The sequence below is a fragment of the Esox lucius genome, chromosome 19, assembly GCF_011004845.1.
Source record: "Esox lucius isolate fEsoLuc1 chromosome 19, fEsoLuc1.pri, whole genome shotgun sequence".
NCBI lineage: Eukaryota > Metazoa > Chordata > Actinopteri > Esociformes > Esocidae > Esox > Esox lucius.
In genome coordinates, this window is record NC_047587.1 from 15,302,060 (window position 1) to 15,319,996 (window position 17,937).

At 45.8% G+C, this 17,937-nt stretch overlaps 1 protein-coding gene across 1 annotated transcript; it reads left to right on the forward strand.

Moving 5' to 3' along the window:
* The first annotated feature begins 437 nt into the window (after positions 1-437).
* Positions 438-12,635, forward strand: LOC105018349 (DNA-binding protein RFX7). Its single transcript, XM_010883689.3, has 12 exons — positions 438-908; positions 2,688-2,721; positions 4,033-4,118; positions 4,553-4,588; positions 4,754-4,876; positions 5,024-5,140; positions 5,629-5,713; positions 6,012-6,222; positions 6,431-6,750; positions 7,221-7,402; positions 8,449-9,808; positions 10,034-12,635. Exons 1-12 carry the CDS (start codon positions 772-774, stop codon positions 12,434-12,436), a joined length of 5,094 nt encoding a protein of 1,697 aa, XP_010881991.2. The 5' UTR covers positions 438-771; the 3' UTR covers positions 12,437-12,635.
* The last annotated feature ends 5,302 nt before the right edge of the window (positions 12,636-17,937 follow it).

Below are 17,937 nucleotides of genomic sequence, written 5' to 3' on the forward strand. Positions count from 1 at the left end.
AGGATAAAACTGCAACACCGGTGTTGACAAAAGATGGCAGTATAGCACAAATGATTAACAGTGTCAATCATACATATCCTTGGTCTATGTTTACTGACTTTCCAGTGTGATACATTATAAACTCCATTGAGATGTTTTTAAAGCTTTTACAATATCCTGCTATATATATATATATATATATATTAAATGTAATCGAATAAAAATCCCATGATAAAAGCAAATATGGAAATATTAATTGAAGTTAGGTTTGAGTGACAATGTTATTTGGAAAATGTGTTTTACAAGGGTTATTATACCTTTAAAATACGTGTATTATCAATTGAACAAACGAAACATCGCTACTGTATCTGAACTGATGTTGTCAATTTTTCAATGTGATTACGCGTGCGCCTCTTGTGGCCGGCAGCAGCATCGCGGCATCCGTAGCCTGCAGCAGGCGTGCTCGCTGTTTGCGGCAGTGGCAAGCCTCTCTGCGAAATAATGCCTTTTGTATTCCCGCATGCCGTTGTTTTCTTTTTTACATTTAAATTGCAGTCAAATCATATTCTCCGCCTCCATGGTCTGTCGTCGATCTAGAAGGTTGACCTAGCCAAGGGGGTGTATCGTGGACGGTTATTTAGATCATACGCTCCTCATCATCAAACGATGGGGGCTCCGGCGTAATGCACAGCCACACAGCCGGGGAAGCAGCGCTATCTCAAGGTACAGGATGAGGCCTACTTGTTAAACCCCCGACCAACCCACCTCTCCTCTGAGAGAATAATCATCGTGATGGCCGATGATGAGGAACGACAACAGCCTGGTCAGCTGAAGCCTAACTCGGGTTTGGGCTCACTTCCAACGCTAGTACCAGGACTGCAGGGCCCCGAAGCCAATGCGCTGCAGTATAAAATAAAGAATTCAATTTGGTAAGATATTTAGCTATCAATGCATTACATGCCCCCCAAATGCACGTACATAACACAAACCCAGTGTTCCACTAGGGTTGTAAATTAGCTAGCTAGCTACGGTGCAGCACAGCTACAAAATTATGACAGCTCCGCTGTTACTCGTCTTCTGTCCTCGCGCACACATGATTTGTATCTTGGATTTGTTATCTGTATGTAGCTTATAGCTAACTACCAGGATGTGTATTTAGGTAGCTAGATAGAGTATTACATTAATTGCATGTAGTTTGTTAGCTAAGAAGCTAGTTAGCTTATATTGGTGATCTCGTTTTGCTAGTCTGTGCTATGGGGCTTGAATTGAATGATAATTTCGGCTATTTAGCCAAGCTTGCTATTTAGCTAGCCTGCCAATTTTCTAGACACTGACATAGCTGGCACTACACACAAGCTCTATAGCTTTCTAGGTACACCGTGACAGCGATCTAACGTTTGCTTAAATGAATCATGTAGCGAATGTGTAATAACTAGCTAGTAATGATATGCATGTATAGCCATTTGAGGTTGAGTGAAATACACCTGCTGTCCTATGCACCAACAACACGAATTATCTTTGATCATTGATGCTCATAAACCTGTACGTATAATTAGCCAGCTAGCTTTAAGGTTCATGTGACACAACTCCGACAAAAGTGTTAATATTACGTGGACATTTGTTTGGTTATATGAGACAGATTTTTCAATATGTCTAAACTATTTGTAGTGATCTGAGACGATTTAATACGAATTAATTATACAGTATTTTTTTGTCATTTAACATTTTGCAGGATTAAATCATCTAGGTTTCAAGATTGTCCGAATAAAAAATATTTAAAAATAGAACATGGTGATTTATTCTGCTGTGAAATATACATCTGGCAAATTTGGCTTATGTGAATGTGTATCATTCATCACTGTTAACTATATTTTGTGCATGTATGATAATGTGACAATGGCCAAATAAGACCTTAATGAGATTTTACAGAGGCTATTCTGGTAAAAATGCTTCACTATGGTTATTGTGTTTGATGGCCCTGTATCTACAGATGTTTTCTTTTGAAATCCTGTTGTCACTGTGTGTTTATGCAAATTAATACCCATATCACCAAAGGTATAATACAAAAACATAGCTGCCCCCTTAACCAGAGTTTCATTTCCGACATCCTAAAGTCAATGGCACATTAACAATTCCTATTGGAATGTGAATGTGATGGAGGGATGTAAAAGGATGATTATGACACAGGAAACTGCGTATTTCCTTCCCTCATGCTCCAACTCTAGGGAACCTTAAAATAAATCACTTTGAGACACTGTCTGCCCATGTGAGGACCATTACACCTGTTATATTCTTTTTATCATGACTAGGTACACGAGTGAGTACGATGTAGTAGGAAGGAAATAGGGGCTAGGACCAAATAAGCTTCAGTAGACCAGCCATAGGGGCTTGGACCAAGTAGGACCTAGTAGCCAGGGCAAAGGAACTAGGAACAAATAGGGTGTAGTAGGCAAGTCACAGGTGCCTGGTCCTCAAAGGGTGCATTATCTAGGCTGTAAGGGTTAGGACCCAGTAATGTGTATTAGCTAGGCCACAGGGGCTTGGAACCAAAAGGGTGTAGGAGCCAGGTCACAGAGGGGTTGATTTGAGATGATTACAACATGCTGTTATGTGGATGTAGACCTCTGTTCACCTGACAGCATGTTATGACACTGTCAAGTTCTGCTGTCAATCTTTCTTTCTCGCTCTCTTTTTTTATGTCTCTGTAGCAAATCTGTACAATCAAAAGTGGACAACATATTGGTAAGTAAGATGTGTTATTCCCACAGACTCACAATTTAACGCACCGTGAAAAATGTGCTTAATTATGATGCTCAGATCTACCAGTTTTAACCCTTTTAGTTATCATTTCAAATCCTTTTTACAGTGTTGAAAGGTAGACCTGCAGACTATATATTGCTATTAACTGTCTATCAGGAACACTTAAAGACACCATATGTATTTCTCTGAAAGTCGTTATAAGCATGTCATTATAATGTCATTATAAAGCTTCGTTTGCCACAACTGGCTTAATTGCTGTGTACCTTGAGAGCATGACAGAATGCTGGGCTGCCGGTCCACCCTGTCATGTCTCTGTCTGTCGCTGAGCTGATAAGGTTACGTTATGTCATCATGATGCAAGAATGTTAACCTGGGCTGTGTTCACTGGGGCTCACGGTTGCAAAACGTTTTTTCAACCGAACATGAAACAGTCCAGATCTTATTAGATAGTTCAGGTAGTTCTTTCTGGTTTTAATGCGTTTCTGTCCTTTTAGTGCCAAATGAACACCGCCCTGGTAGGCTTTTCAGCCTACCCTACCTTGTGAAACTTCCCAACTAATGTGTCTTAGTAGCATAAAATCACACAGGAAGCCGCTGTCCCACGTTGCTTAAATAGACACAGACAGGCACCAGCTAAGAAGTACTGGGCATGCTAGTAGTGGTGAAGTCGAGTAAATTGCTTTTTTATTCTTCTCTGATTGGCTGACAGCTCTCACCTCATTCATAAGTATCGGGTCCCTTAGCAACTAAGAGACCAATAGAAAAAGAGGTGTGAAGAATTCCATTCTTAGAACCCATTCTAAATGGTGTGAGGTGTGTTTTGTGTCGAATGCGAGGTGTGTTGTGTGTCGAATGCGAGGTGTGTTGTGAGTCGAATGCGAGGTGTGTTGTGTGTCGAATGCGAGGTGTGTTGTGAGTCGAATGCGAGGTGTGTTGTGTGTCGAATGCGAGGTGTGTCATGTTGAATGCGAGGTGTGTTGTGGACTGAATGCGAGATGTGTTGTGTGTGTCAAATGCCTGGTGTGTGCGTGTTCCAACGGTTTGCATGTGAAGTCCTTTGATTATTGTAACCTCTACACTTCACACAACATTTCAGTCATGATGTGACTTACTTAAACGGAGACACTTTGCCACGGTCAGGTCAGTCAACAGAAACAGGTAACTGACGACAGTAGAGCAGGTTTGGTTTCTGAAGTGTCATGTACATATTGTGTCCCGCTGTACTTGCGGTGTGCTCTCATCAAAACACGTTATTGTTCCCCGTCTCTTCGTCCTGCCTCTCACGTTTGACAGCAAGATGTTGAGAAGTTTACAGACATCGAAAAACTCTACCTCTACCTTAAGTTGCCTTCTGGTCCCAGCAACGGTAATGATAAAAGGTAAGGGCTTGCCCGGGTTTCTCCTTTAATATCTTGTTCATTGTATTTTTTTGGACCCTGTATTTGGTCCTGTTTGAAGACCGGGACACAGGTTTCGGCATGTTTTGGATTTCCACATTGTCGCACAGCTGTTACACTTTCGGGTTGCCACAATTGTTTTACTCAGCTGGTATTTGATCACAAGCAGATTAATATCTTACAAAAACTATTTTGGTGTATTTGAAGAAAACAAGTTTCTCTTCCATTGCCTTGCATCAGTATTCAAACACTGAAGTCTCTGTCTTGTTATTTTAAGCTTATGATAATGAAGCAATATTAGTATTAGGATTGATTTGCTATTTCAGGAAGCTTTTTTTGTTCTTCATTTGTCTTTCTTCCCATCCTTTTCTCTCTCTCTCTCCCTACCCATCACTTCAACATTACAACATTACTAGGACTGAGAATCAGAGAGCCTCCACTCCTGGGCTATGGTACTAAAGCATCTACATATCAAAAACACACACGCAGTCCGTTATAAGAAATCGGCAGCCAACCTTTACGTTTTGTCACTAACTTATTTCTGTTGGTATAAATTAAACAGTTCCGGTTACCATCACAATTTTTTTTTTATGTTGGTGCCACCTAATCCGTTTCAGTGACCAGAGTGGCATGTCGTCCAGTCGAACGCAGCAGATGTATGCATTCAACTGGATACGGAATCATCTAGAAGAGCACCCAGAGACATCCCTGCCAAAACAAGAGGTGTACGACGAGTATAAGTGAGTGCTTTGAATAAGCAACTCTGATCATGTCCCAGTCATCTGTAGCCGAATCATTCAGTTTTAGCGAATTTTGATTTAACATGTTTCAGCCATTGTGGCGAACATTGACTTGTGTTGGGATAATATATGTACTCTTTGTTCCAGGAGCTATTGTGACAATCTTGCATATCACCCACTGAGTGCAGCAGACTTTGGAAAGATCATGAAGAATGTCTTTCCCAACATGAAGGCTCGCCGCTTGGGCATGAGAGGAAAATCCAAATATCCTTTTTAATCTCTGTTGAAACGGGATCATTTTTATTAATTTAACCTTTACTTAATCAGGTTCAGCCTCATGATCCTGTTACAAGACCAAAAAATTTACAGGCCCCCCATATTATTCAATGTTATAGATTTGATCATGGATTTAAAATCATTCAATTTCACTATGTGTGACTAATTTAAGATGCAGTCCAGGACTTATTATTATTATTTTTTTTTTATCTCTTTGGCCTGGATGTGTAATATGTTCTTTATATGCGCATAATCTGTAAGTCGAATCACTGTCATACTTCACTTAGCAATGAAATTCAAAGTTGGAAAGTGAGCAATTTTTATGATATTTTGGGGCACACATTCTCACATGCACGACAGTACACAATTTGCAGGGAACAGTTTTTTCTCGAGAGTGCCACTTTTACAACCGGCGGCCAAGAATCGTGGATGTTCTGTTTAATACATGTCTGTTTTGAACCTTAACTCTGTCTTACATACTGTTACAGTGGGCTGAGGAAGAAAGCTTTTGTTCACATGCCTTCTCTGCCCAACCTGGACTTACAGAAATCAGGCGACGGTGTAAGTTTGTCTATAAGACTATATACTGTATTTATTTGTTATTATTTGACGTGAAAGGTGGAGCATCAAGTTATTTGCTGAAGGAGCGGTGGGCCTCATTCAAACCCCAACTACAGCGGGAGGCAGTGAAATAGATCACAATTTCATTCAGGAACTGTCCATAATCATTTCCAATCCACCAGAACAAATTGGATCTGAATGATCTTTAGATGACCCCTCGGGGTAATAAACAAGACACCGATCTAGACACCTGCCGTTGATGTTGACCAGCCCTCTCTCCCCACCCCCCCCCCCCCAGTGTGAGTTGATGGAGCCATCGTCGGGACAGTCTCCCAGTGCGGAGGACGAGATGCGCTCGGCGGCCTGCGGCCTGGTGTGTGAGTGGGCCCAGAAGGTGCTCAGCAGACAGTTCGATGCCGTGGAGGACCTGGCCCGCTTCCTGCTCAACAGCCACTACATAGGAACCAAGTCCATGGCCGCCCTCACAGTCATGACTGGCACGCCGACAGGTTGGTTGGTCTCTTCATATCTGTTTTAGGCACTCAGTGGTGGGGGTTGTGTCCAGATAGAGGGAGACATGTGCTATGTCAAGCATTCACTCGTTGGAGTGAATAAATGTGTACAGTACATTGTAACCATTCTACTTGTAGCGAACTCTTGGCAAACACCTAGCGAACTCTTGCCCTCATCCGCTGCTGGCCGCTTTCTTGCCCACAGGTCTGAAGACGCCCACGCCGACCTCTGCGTTTGTGCCGACGTCAGAGGCCTCGTCCTTCCAGCCGCAGGTGAAGACCCTGGCCTCTCCCTCGGCGGATGCCAAGCAGCAACTCCAGAGGAAGATCCAGAAGAAGCAGCAGGAGCAGAAACTCCACTCACCACAGCCCGGCGACGCCCAGGGCCAGGGTCCGAACCCGGCCAGGAGAGCCGAGGCCAGCACCCCGGGTCCCACCAACACCATCCCCTGTGGAAGTCCCGCCTTGATCTCACCACAGCCAACGATTGGTATAGTGGTGGCGGCCGTTCCCAGTCCTATTACGGTGAGTTTAGGCGCTGATGCTAACCTGATCTGACCAGACGGTCATGTGGCTTTGGACCATAACATGCACTTGCTGCTAACAGTTTGGTTCATCTGTTGAGTCTTGTTTTTCTGGTCAGAATAGTAAAAGAATCCCTGAAAAACAGAATTAAAACGTGGGACAAGATAAAAACATATTCTCTCTGTATGTAAATGGCCAGATGTGTTTTTCCGATATGTAGTGGTGTTCTGTGTTGTTGTTGGTGGGGGTTCCCACTTCCCCATGTCTCACCGCATGGAGTCTGGCGTGGCGGTTGGACTCCTGGACTAACGACCGCATAAACCCATGAAGACGTGGGTTCCAATCCCACACCAGAGCTTTCACTGCACATGTGCCGCTACATTCTGACTGTTGCTACTCATGAAAATAACAAAAGAAACAAAAAAATGCAAAAAACTTCTGTAAATGACAAAACGATGTCTCCCTGAAAGGTCCAGAGGAGCCGACAGCTGATGACCTCCCCCAGCCCGGTGGGGTCGGCCGAGGGGAAGGTCCTACCAACCGTCAACTTCCAGGTGGTCACCCACACCCAATCCATGACCCACCGACAGTCCCCCAAGACCCCCCAGAACATCTCGGCCAGTCCTGTCGGCGACCGCCTGGCCAGGCATAGGTAACTGTCAGCGTTGTTGATTTCATGGGCCACTTTCCCACACCACTCCCCCACTACTATAGACCAGTTGACGCAAGAGGTATTTAAAAAAGGTAGTTCATTGACGAGCACTAAGCTTAACGAGACAGTCCGGAACTTTTTTAACTCTGTTTAATTAGTCTCAATCTTAAATTTGAAAGCAACCGTTTTATGAAAGCTGTTTGTCACCATTTTGGATGCTGCCACTTGGGCCGGCCTAATTGCAAATTACAGTTCCAGCCAATCAGCTTCTGACTCTTGCCATTGACAAGTTGCACTGCAAATGAAATGGAGGCTTGCTCAGACCCACCCATTGTTATCCAATAAGGTTCCGGGGCGGGCATTAAGTGGTCCCATACTGTGAGCCTGAGTGGCCCAGTGCTTCAAGGCTGGGCTTCAGTTGCTTGTGGACGTTTGCACTTCACAATTAAAGCACTTACAACTCTAGCAGTGCAGAAGTTTGACAAAGTGATTTGTTTGAAAGGTGGCATCCTATCACATTGTCGGGTTGGAAAACACTGTGTTCTTCAGTATGGGCCATTCTACTGCCAATGTTTGTCTATGGAGATTGCATGGCTGTATGCTTGATTTTATTGCCCTGTCAGAGCTGGGTGTGGCCGAAATAAACCCATAAATCCACTTATCTGAAGGACCATCCAGATACTTTTGTACACCATGTCGTGTACATTTATAATTTCGGAAATGTTTCATTTTGGTTAATTCCCTTGAATCCTTAATGAAGTACAATATGTTCTACATGTTGGAAAATTGCAATAAACCTCAGTACCTCTGTTGTTGATTTTACACAGCCTTTTTTTTGTTCGTTCCCCTTAGTCAAAGTTGTCAATAATTTTGGAAGTGAATGTATGCAGATGTGTGAAATTGTACATAACTTTCACGGAACAGTTTTTACTCTTAGAATTACTGGCCAAAGATTTATAAATAATTCATTTCTCTCAAATCTGTGTCCGGGGGAATACTTCCCAATGAAAAAAAAAATCACCAATGTCCATCTCCTGGCTCCACAGGTACCCCCAGATCCTGCCAAAACCCTCAGCCACCGGGGCGATCACCCTGCGTTCCCCGCCCACGCTGCTCATCACCAACAGCCCCATCAAGACCCACCACGCGATGCAGCCCCAGGTCAATGTGGTGAAGGTGACCGCCATCTCCCTGGCCCCTGGCAGCAGCGTCAGCACCAGCACCAACAGCACGGTCCTCCGACCGGCCTTGGCCTCAGCTGGTCCCACCACTAACACCTTCGCCACCATCTCCTCCCAGGAGGAGGCGCAGAGCCAGGGAGGCCTGCCGGCGGCCACCTCAACTGCCGCGGTGCGCCCTGCCGCCCTGGCCCCCGCAGCGACCCCAGAGGCCGCTGACAATAAACTGGCCGATAAACCCAGCGCTGCTCAGCAGTCCCCCGGCGGGGCCAAGGGTCTGGAGAGGGCCACCAAGTACCGGGCTGCCAGTGAACCCTCGCTCATGGTCAAATGCTCCCCGGGGCCAGACAGAGTGACCGCCAGGACCAAAAGCGACCCCTCCACCGCCGCCGCCGCCTCCTTTCCCGGCATAACCGCCACTGTTTCCACGGCAGCTGCGGCGTCTCAGCAGGACGGCGAAAACGGTGCCACTTGTCACCAAGAAAGTACCTTGTATCTGACTGTTACTCCCTCTGCCAATCAGAACGTCGGTGTAGCCGGAGGATTGCCCTCCCCGTCCGTCGGCTCGTCTGTGACTCTGTTGTCTCCTAAAGACTCATGCCCGTCGGGGGCCAAGAGTCCCCGCAAGCGAACGGGCCCTGGCCTGGAGTCCTCTAACGTTGTCCCCGTGAAGCGCGTCTTCATTTCCCAGCAGCCTCTGGGAGTGTCCTTTGACCCCAAGCCGGGCATCAGCGCCGGGGTCAAGAAGGTCCCGACTCGACCGGGCACCCCTGCCCGACCTGAAAGTGCGCCCTGCCGAGTGACCGTGAAACAACACCTGGTGCCCACACAGATACTGGCCCTGTCCGACTCGCCCATAACGACCGCTGAGCTGTCCTCGCTCTCCTCTCAGAATGCCGTGGGCGTGAAGACCCCGACCTCCTCGTTGCTGGTGGTTAAACGTGAAAATACATTGTCCCTGTCGCCGAACGCCGACGTCGGTCACACCGGCAGCACCGCAGCTGCCCCCAGTAGCTCCGCCCCGGTCTTGGAGCAAAATCAGCAACAGGCTTTACTGCAGCAGGTGACAGCAGCAGGGGTGGGCGTAGGGGAGCCAGGGGACAGGCTGACAACCACCCCGGGGCCTCAGCAACACACTGAGGCCCCCGTCATAGGCGATGCCAAGAGCACAATGTGGGTTGACACGGGCCGACTGGACGAGCTTCAGAAACGGGCCTTCGATCAGGCTGTAAGTGTCTGCTACGTCCTTCCTATGTGCCATAGAACACAGAGTTTCAGGCTGTCTGTTTCTAATGTGTTTGATGTGGATCGAATGTTGGGACTGTGGGGCTAAAGGTGACTGGTCAAATTCGAGATTAAATCCAACAATATATATTATTTTAACCAGTCTTGTTTCTGATTCCTGTTTCTGATGCTTGTGCTGGCAGTGATGTTGTATTTTATTCCATTTTAGATACCAGCAGACCACACCACCCAACAACAGGCCATGGGCTCCTCTGCCGACCAACAGCCCCTCCCCGACATCATGTCCCAGACTCCGGACCCCTCGGCCCAGTTATCCGGCCTTCACCAGGAGATGGTGGAGTTCGCCTCTTCTGCCTCCCAGCACAGCTCCGCCATGGACTACTTCTCCTTCAATGACGACGAGATGACCCAGGACAGCATCGTCGAGGAACTGGTGCAGATGGAGGAACAGATGAAGCTGAAAGGCCTCCAGCCTCTGTTCAGCAGCTGTGTGGACAATCTCTCCCTCCAGGGCCAGCCTGGGGGCCCCCAGGGACCCATCCTCAACACCCACCACCAAGGAGGTAGCTCCACCTTCTACCACTCCGCCCACAGCAGCACCACTCCCGTCCAGACCCCCACCCCCACGCCAACTCCAACCCCTACCCCCACAGAGATGACTCTCAGTGGGCACGGGCTTACCAGAGAGAGCCCCTGCTCCCATCACAGCATGGCTCCCATCACGCCCGTGGAGGGGCCTCTCGGCGGTCGACACACCCCCATAAGTGCCCTGTCCAACTGTTCCAGCAGTGTCCCCCCGAGTCCCGTGGAGTGCAGAAACCCCTTCGCCTTCACCCCCATCAGCTCGTCCATGGCGGGGGGTTACCATGACGCCTCGGTCGTGTCCGTCTCCTTCGGCCCCGTCAAGCCCATGCAAAGGCCCATGGCCACACACCCCGACAAGTCCAAGCTGGAGTGGATCAACAACCGCTACAACAGTGGCATTGCTGGGGGGGTGGGTGGAGGGCCAGGCACCGGGTTATCAATCTCCAACCACAACCTCGGGGGACTCCTGCCCAGTTACCAGGAGCTGGTGGATGACCATTTCCGGAAGCCCCACGCCTTCGCCATCCCGGGCCACGGTGGCCAGTCTTTCCAGGCCCAGTCCAGACAGCAGGATGGCGGACATTTTGGACGCCTGACCCCCATCTCGCCGGTGCAGCAGCAGACGGCCGGCGTGTCAACCACGCCCACCAGCACAACGAACAAACAGGATGAGAGCTTTGCAGTGCCCGCCCCTCTGGACAACAAGGGTGGAGCCTCGTCGTCAGGGAGCGGGACGTTCCGTTGCCGGAGCGTCAGCCCGGCTGTCCGTCAGAGGACCTTCAGCGGTACCGGCACAACCCTTGGTACCGGCACGACCCCCAGCAACGCCACTACCACCCGATTGGTTGTCTCGCCTTTCAGCTCACCCATGACGTCTCAGGAGATCCTCAGCATCCTGTCCAACAGCCAGTCGGTGAGCGGCACCCTACACAGTATGGCCCAGCGCAGCCAATCGGTGCCCTTGAATGTCATGATGCAGAGCGTGGTGGAAATGGAGCTGCTTCCTGTTGAGATGCATGGGGGACAGCACCAGAGCAACGCCACCAAGATCACCAATGTCCTGCTGAACAAGATGGACTCTGACGTGGACGACGCGGTCAGGGGCCTGGGCATCAACAACCTTCCCTCTAACTATACCGCCCGCATGAACCTCACCCAGATGCTGGAGACACAGACTCAGGCCTCCACCGGGGGCTTCACCATCACCAGAGGAGGAGGAGGAGCAGGAGACAGCGTCCAGGCACACCAGATCCAATTGCAGACTGTCAGCTCCAGCCCTGCCGGGTCCTCCTTTGAGCTACAGCAGCATGGAGTCTACCTCACCAGCGCTGGGGGAGGTGGGGGCGAGATGGGCTTCTCTGGGGACAACCAAGCACAATCAGGCCCCGTTGGTGAGGACGTGGACCTGGAGCTCCAGCAGATCCAGGACCTCCAGGAGCTCCAGGAGGACTCTGGACAGCTCCGAACTCAGACCCAGTTACTCCAGAGCCCCCATGCCCAGCTCCAGAGCCCCCATCCTCAGCTCCAGGCCCAGTCTGGACTCCAACTTCTCCGGCCCCGGTCCCAGCCACAGCTACTCCTCCAATCCACCGCCACCCAGCAGCAGCAGCGGCAACAGGAAGAAGATGAGGCACAACAGCAGCTGGACTTCAACAACACTGTCAAAGACCTGCTTGGGGACGACGGCCTCAACGTGGACGCGGAGGGTCTGAACCCCAGTTCTCAGCTGGTCGGCCAGGTGGCTTCGGAGCTCAACGCTGCCGTGAAGGCGTCGGTGGGTGACTTCACTGATGACGACATGAGGCTGACCTCTGACCTTTCCAGTAGCATCACGGACCTGAACACGCTGGATGCCGACCTGCTGTTCGATCCTTCCGGCCAGCAGCAAGAGCAGTATGAAGACGCCACGCTGGAAGAGCTGAAGAATGATCCCCTGTTTCAGCAGATATGTAGTGATACTGTGAACTCCTCTTTCGACTGGCTGGAAAGCAAAGACCAGCCCACTACCGTAGAGATGTTGGGCTGACCTTGTCATAGTCAGCGTCCAGAGTGGAAGTCTACAATGTTTTATAGTGCATTACTTTCAACCAGGGCTCTGCATCAACACAAGGGCACTGTAGAAAGTAGTGAACTGTATTCATATACATTCTGATACAGTCATTTTTATATGTATTTATGTTCTGTGTTTTTGTTTGTTGTCTTTTGGCCTGTGAATAATGTGTGTGTGTGTGTGTGTATATATATATGTATATATATGTATGTATGTATGTGTATATATATATATATATATATATATATATATATATATATATATATATGTATATGTATGTATGTGTGTGTGTGTGTGTTTTTATTACTTTTTGGCTGGAAAAACAATTCTGGACTTTTGGTCATCTGTCCAGTGCGAAGGGTCAGCCTAACCTGAAAATCTTTCTCCTACTGACATGTTTTTTTACGTTTTTATATAGCTTTTTTCTCATTTTCTTGATATTTCAATCCCAGTACATTACCACTTCATCTTCCTATAAAATCCAAAGTGAATTTTAAACTCACTTTTATTTAGTGATTTTGAATTTGAACTTTCAAAGGGAGTTTTAGAACTTATCTATGGGGCAATCTGCAGGTGCTACATTCATTTTTGGACATGAGAAATAAAAATGCTGATTCTGACATACCAATGCCCAGGTGCCCCGCACAGGGCACTGCGAAATTCCCTCATTGTCCAGAGTGGATGAGTAAGATGTCGTATAGGGCTGCCTTGTCTCGTTGCACTCTAGCGACTCCTTGTGGTAGGTCGGGTGACTGCATGCTCAATCACGGTTGTTGGCTGGAGAATGCGCTCTCCTCCAAGCGTGTATGTACTGGCAAATACTTTGTGGTTAAGTGAGTAGTTCAGCAAAACGGCTTGCTGAGATGTGTTTCGGAGGACATGTCTACATCTTCCACTCCCCTGAACCTGCTGGGTAGTTACTGCGTTGAGTCAATGTTTATTTTTTAAAAGTACACGTAGTCCAAGATTTAATAGCCTCTTAACATGGTCAAAACAATGATTGTGAGATCATGGATGATCAGGTAGCGCGTCCATGCCTCTGTTAATTTCAGAATGGTTGCATCTCTCTAGGCCCAATCCCTCAGCCTTTTACAGATAAGTGGCTGCATTATTGTTCTAACCCCTGATTAAAGCATCCCATGGTCTTTGAAACATGCCACCTCGTTCCCTACACAGTAAACTGCTTTTTGACGAGTGCTCCAAGTAGGGTCGTGGTCCAAAGTAGTGCACTATCTGAACAGGGTGTGATTTTGGACTTGGACTGGTTGTCCAGGTGCACATTTCCCAGGTGTGAACACCACACACGTAAAACCATTTTGTCACGGTAATATTGTCTCCAACCATTCAAAAATTCTGTACGTTTTTTTAATTTTTATAATGAATTGGACATTTGACGCAAAAAACACACAGCCGCAAATAATAATGTATGCCCAATGTGGTGTCCTGTTTCTGGAGGTAGTGTATAAAAAATGAAACCGTCATCCCACATCAGAGATGCAGTGCCCCCGCTAGGTCGAAATTAGATACAGCGTGTGAGCTGATTTCATTTTTGGGGTACGGTTAGAAAACAACCACATCACGTGCGTTTTACATGTTAGCGGTACGTTTGCCTGCCATATCCTAATATTAAACAGGTAGCAACCAGGAGCTGCCAGGTGCTGAACTCAAGACATTATCATCTTACATACATTATCATCATTACACCAAATCAATGGCATACCCGTTCATATCTGAAAAGCATTGTCCCAGAGTGAAATCCAAAATCTCTAAGCCAATACTGCTTGTACTGTTCCGAGTTTGTAATGGGGCGGGACCTGCTAATACTGGCAGTCCACACTGTCCGCAACATGAAAGGGAAGTGACCACGAAACCTGGCTGCCTTATTTCCAAAGTCCAAGGCCTTATGCCATCTTTACTGACGTGCTGTATATAATGGTAGTACATAGAATCTGCGCAATCTAGAACCAGTTCTAGAACCAAAATACATTCTGGATCTAGAGCTTCGCCAGTCATATCAAGGCAGCTGATTAAACTCTGATGTTTTCAAAGCTTTTTCTTGTTATATATATTTTATTTTATTTTTTGCAGTGTTACATAATGCATGCATACTGTATGACACTGTGTGCCCTTATGATCAGTTGTAGTGGAGAATAATGTCAGGTGGCTTGGAGTACACTTTCCAGAGGCCAGAGTTTTAACTCCCCAGCTTGAAATTGAATACGGTCAAGTCCCAAATGGCACCCTATTTCCAATATTGGGCACTACTTTTGACATAGGGTGTCATTCGGAACGCAGACTGTATGAATGGTATGGAGATGGCTTAGTACGTAATTGAAGGCAACAAAGAGGCTGCATAGATTTAGCTACAATATTTGGTTTCTGGATTGGGATGTCAACTTAAGGTCCAGATACGAATCGTGATTATTGTCTTTCCAGAGATCCAGCCTTATTTCCATACCAAAGAAAAGCTGTTGTTTAAATTTATTTTACTTTAGAACAGGTCCTAGCATCGTGAAGGGTTGTTATACATTGGATCAACGATCATCTACACACTCTTAGTGACTATGTTGTCAATGAAGAGAAACAGACAGCTCTGCCAGTTACAGCTTGTGTCTAAAGGGCCAGCTATTTCCTAGATAATATAGTGGGGTCCATAGTGCTCTGGTCAAAACTAGTGCGCTACAAAGTGTATAGGTTGTCATTTGGATCACACTGTAACTGTCTGTAGGTGTACTACATATTTTGGGTTGATTCGATAAGAGAAGAGAAGCTGCAAAAATATATGTACAGTATGTAAAAGATGTATATGAAATGGTTGAGGTCCTTGTTGTTCCCTAACCAGTGGTTCCCAACTTTTAGCCATTACTTTTGACAATTTATTTTTAACTGAATTTTGCTCTACCCACGTACCTCTAAAATTCACATACATTTCACCAGTAAGTGGTCTCATGAGTCTTCTCAACTACCCCCTGTGGATTGGCCAAGTATCCCCAGGGGTCCTAGTCCCCCAAGTTGGGAACCACTGGTCTACCAAACACTGCTGGTCAAGAGAGCATGTTGTTGAAGCAAACCCTCACTGGTAGCCAGCCAGATATGCCATAATAGTAGGACGCTTGCTTGAATTTTGGCTATCGTTATTGTTGTAAAAGTCATGGCAAATCTAAAGCTCTATTCATTTGTAAATAGGATAGATACATAGAAATGTGATGTATCAAGAAGAAGAAAAATACACTACTTCCTATATTATGGCCATGATTCTAGCTAAGTAAGTTGATGTGCCATTTGATTAAAAAAAAGCTAACCAGATCTATAATGGACAAGATAATAGGCAAGATGCTGCTGTGTGTTGTGTGTTACATTTCTGGCTCCTCGATGTATTTGTAAAAGTGATGCTGTTAGTTTGGTCGCTTGTTGATGTCCTTTACTTTCTTTTCAAAGATGATTATAATAATAACAGGTTTCCTAGTTCGGCAGAAGTGATGACGTGTGCTTTGAGCAAGAACAATAGCATGGTTTATTGATGAGAAAAAAAGAGTTGTGATATGATTTTAGTAGCTGGTTGCATATATTTCTGTGACATCATTGAATCTGTAGATGTTGTGCTCAGAACCTTTCGGCAAAGCAGACACTGGAAAGACATTTTGTTAAGGTTCGTGTTTTCAAACCGACAAACTTTGGAGGTTCATTTATTGCACTACATTTTTATGATATGAAACATGGTTTTGTCACACAAACCTTATATTGGACATGTGGAATGACGAATGAAGGCCCGCAACAAAATCTAAAAAAATATACAAAACATATTTTTTATGATCTAAGAAAGATAAGGACAAATTAAACTAATTGTCGTATACTGTAGAAATTGACTCTACTATAATTGTCTTGTAGCAAAAATTGTGCATTAATAATAATCTCAGTGAGATTTACTCATTCTCATCCACGAGAATATAATCTAAGCGTTGAGGAAAAATTTAATGTTTAAAACAAAGGAAAACCTTTTAAAGACCTACATGCTTCGTTATGTTTATAATTGATTGTACAATGTGGGCGTGCATGTGTTGATCTGATTATTTCTATTGTACAACTTTGTATTTTTATGTAGGTCTGAAACGCTGTCAAATTCCACATAGCGCTCCAACTTCGACCTGAGCGTCAGTAGGCGGGGGCACTATGTTGTGAATAGGGCTGCCATTTTGGACTCCCCTTGGTAAGGTAACCACGGTAACCACTGTCTACGGGTTCTGTGTACTGGACAGGCAGTGCCACTGTACTTCTATAATTACAGTTAGAGTTGCATTACATCGTGTCAGGTTTTCCCCTAATAAGTTAATATTGTTCTGTGTGTATGTAGCTACGTTTTGTTAATGACTGTTATGTTTTTATATTTAAGTACTTTTTTAGCTAAATGCATTTCAGAAGAAATACGTTTTTAACATTTTTTCTTGATTTTTGGCATTATATTACAAGGCACTGATATTTGAATATTTGAATGAAGAATGATGCACCTCTGTTTTAAGATGCACAGGAGTTCCAACCACAGAACTAGAATACATTCTAATGATTCCGTGGTTCCATCAAGCAGTGACTCTACAGGATTCTCTGTATGTTATAAGTTCTGAATGACTGATCCAGTACCAACTTAGTTTGACTCTATTGTGTCCATTTCTACCCTCCCTCTGTCTTGGTGTCTGGTGTACTGCTTAATATGTACAGTCGCTTGTTGATATGGCAAAACAAAGCGTTAATGTTTCTTTTTTTCAATGGAAAGTACTCACTGGTGAGATTTTTAAAGTGGTTTTAAAAGCCAATAAACTTTTTTTAAAGAATCTTCTTCTTGCTTGTGCTTTTTTCATTTTGAATTGGTAACGTTGAAGCACATACCCACACAGTATTGTAATAAACACATTACAAGCATATTAGCCTATATTGATGACTGATACACAAGGTTGTTGATGACAGTGAAAGAGATTGCATTTACTGCTACTTCTCTTTACCAATTAATCAAAGCTTTAAACATTTCTCTCACTTATAGATATTTTATCCACTTGTTCTTTTCCATTGACAATATGACAAAGCAGGAGGTCAACCTCAAGTCCTCAACCCTTAAGGTTAAAGATTATTCATCCCATCCACTGGGGGGGGGCACCCCTCCTCTATACTGCCCCTGGACCAATCAGAGAAGAGTCTGTTGGTCTTCTCGCCGCGCTCCCAGGCCCTCCACCATATTCATAGCATGCCAATGACCTTTATTTCTATTGATAATGACCTCTCCCTGCCTGACCCCTGACCCTGGGTGTGTTGGTGAGTAGTCTTGTCACTGGCTGGAGCTGGGCTGTCCTCAATTTCCACATTGTGGAGTTGTTGTACTGCACGCACTCTGGTCAAAAAGCACAGTGTAATAAAGAACACCCAAGTGACATGCTGACTAACAGAAGTTAGACCAATACACCTGAAAAAGCAAGTGCATACTCATCTCT

Bases quoted from the DNA above. Each gene is read 5' to 3' on its own strand.
- LOC105018349 (XM_010883689.3), top strand. From the start codon at position 772: ATGGCCGATGATGAGGAACGACAACAGCCTGGTCAGCTGAAGCCTAAC. The intron at 4,589-4,753 runs GTACTAAAGCAT...AATCCGTTTCAG, and splicing joins GCCTCCACTCCTGGGCTATG to TGACCAGAGTGGCATGTCGT. The intron at 5,714-6,011 runs GTAAGTTTGTCT...CCCCCCCCCCAG, and splicing joins TACAGAAATCAGGCGACGGT to TGTGAGTTGATGGAGCCATC.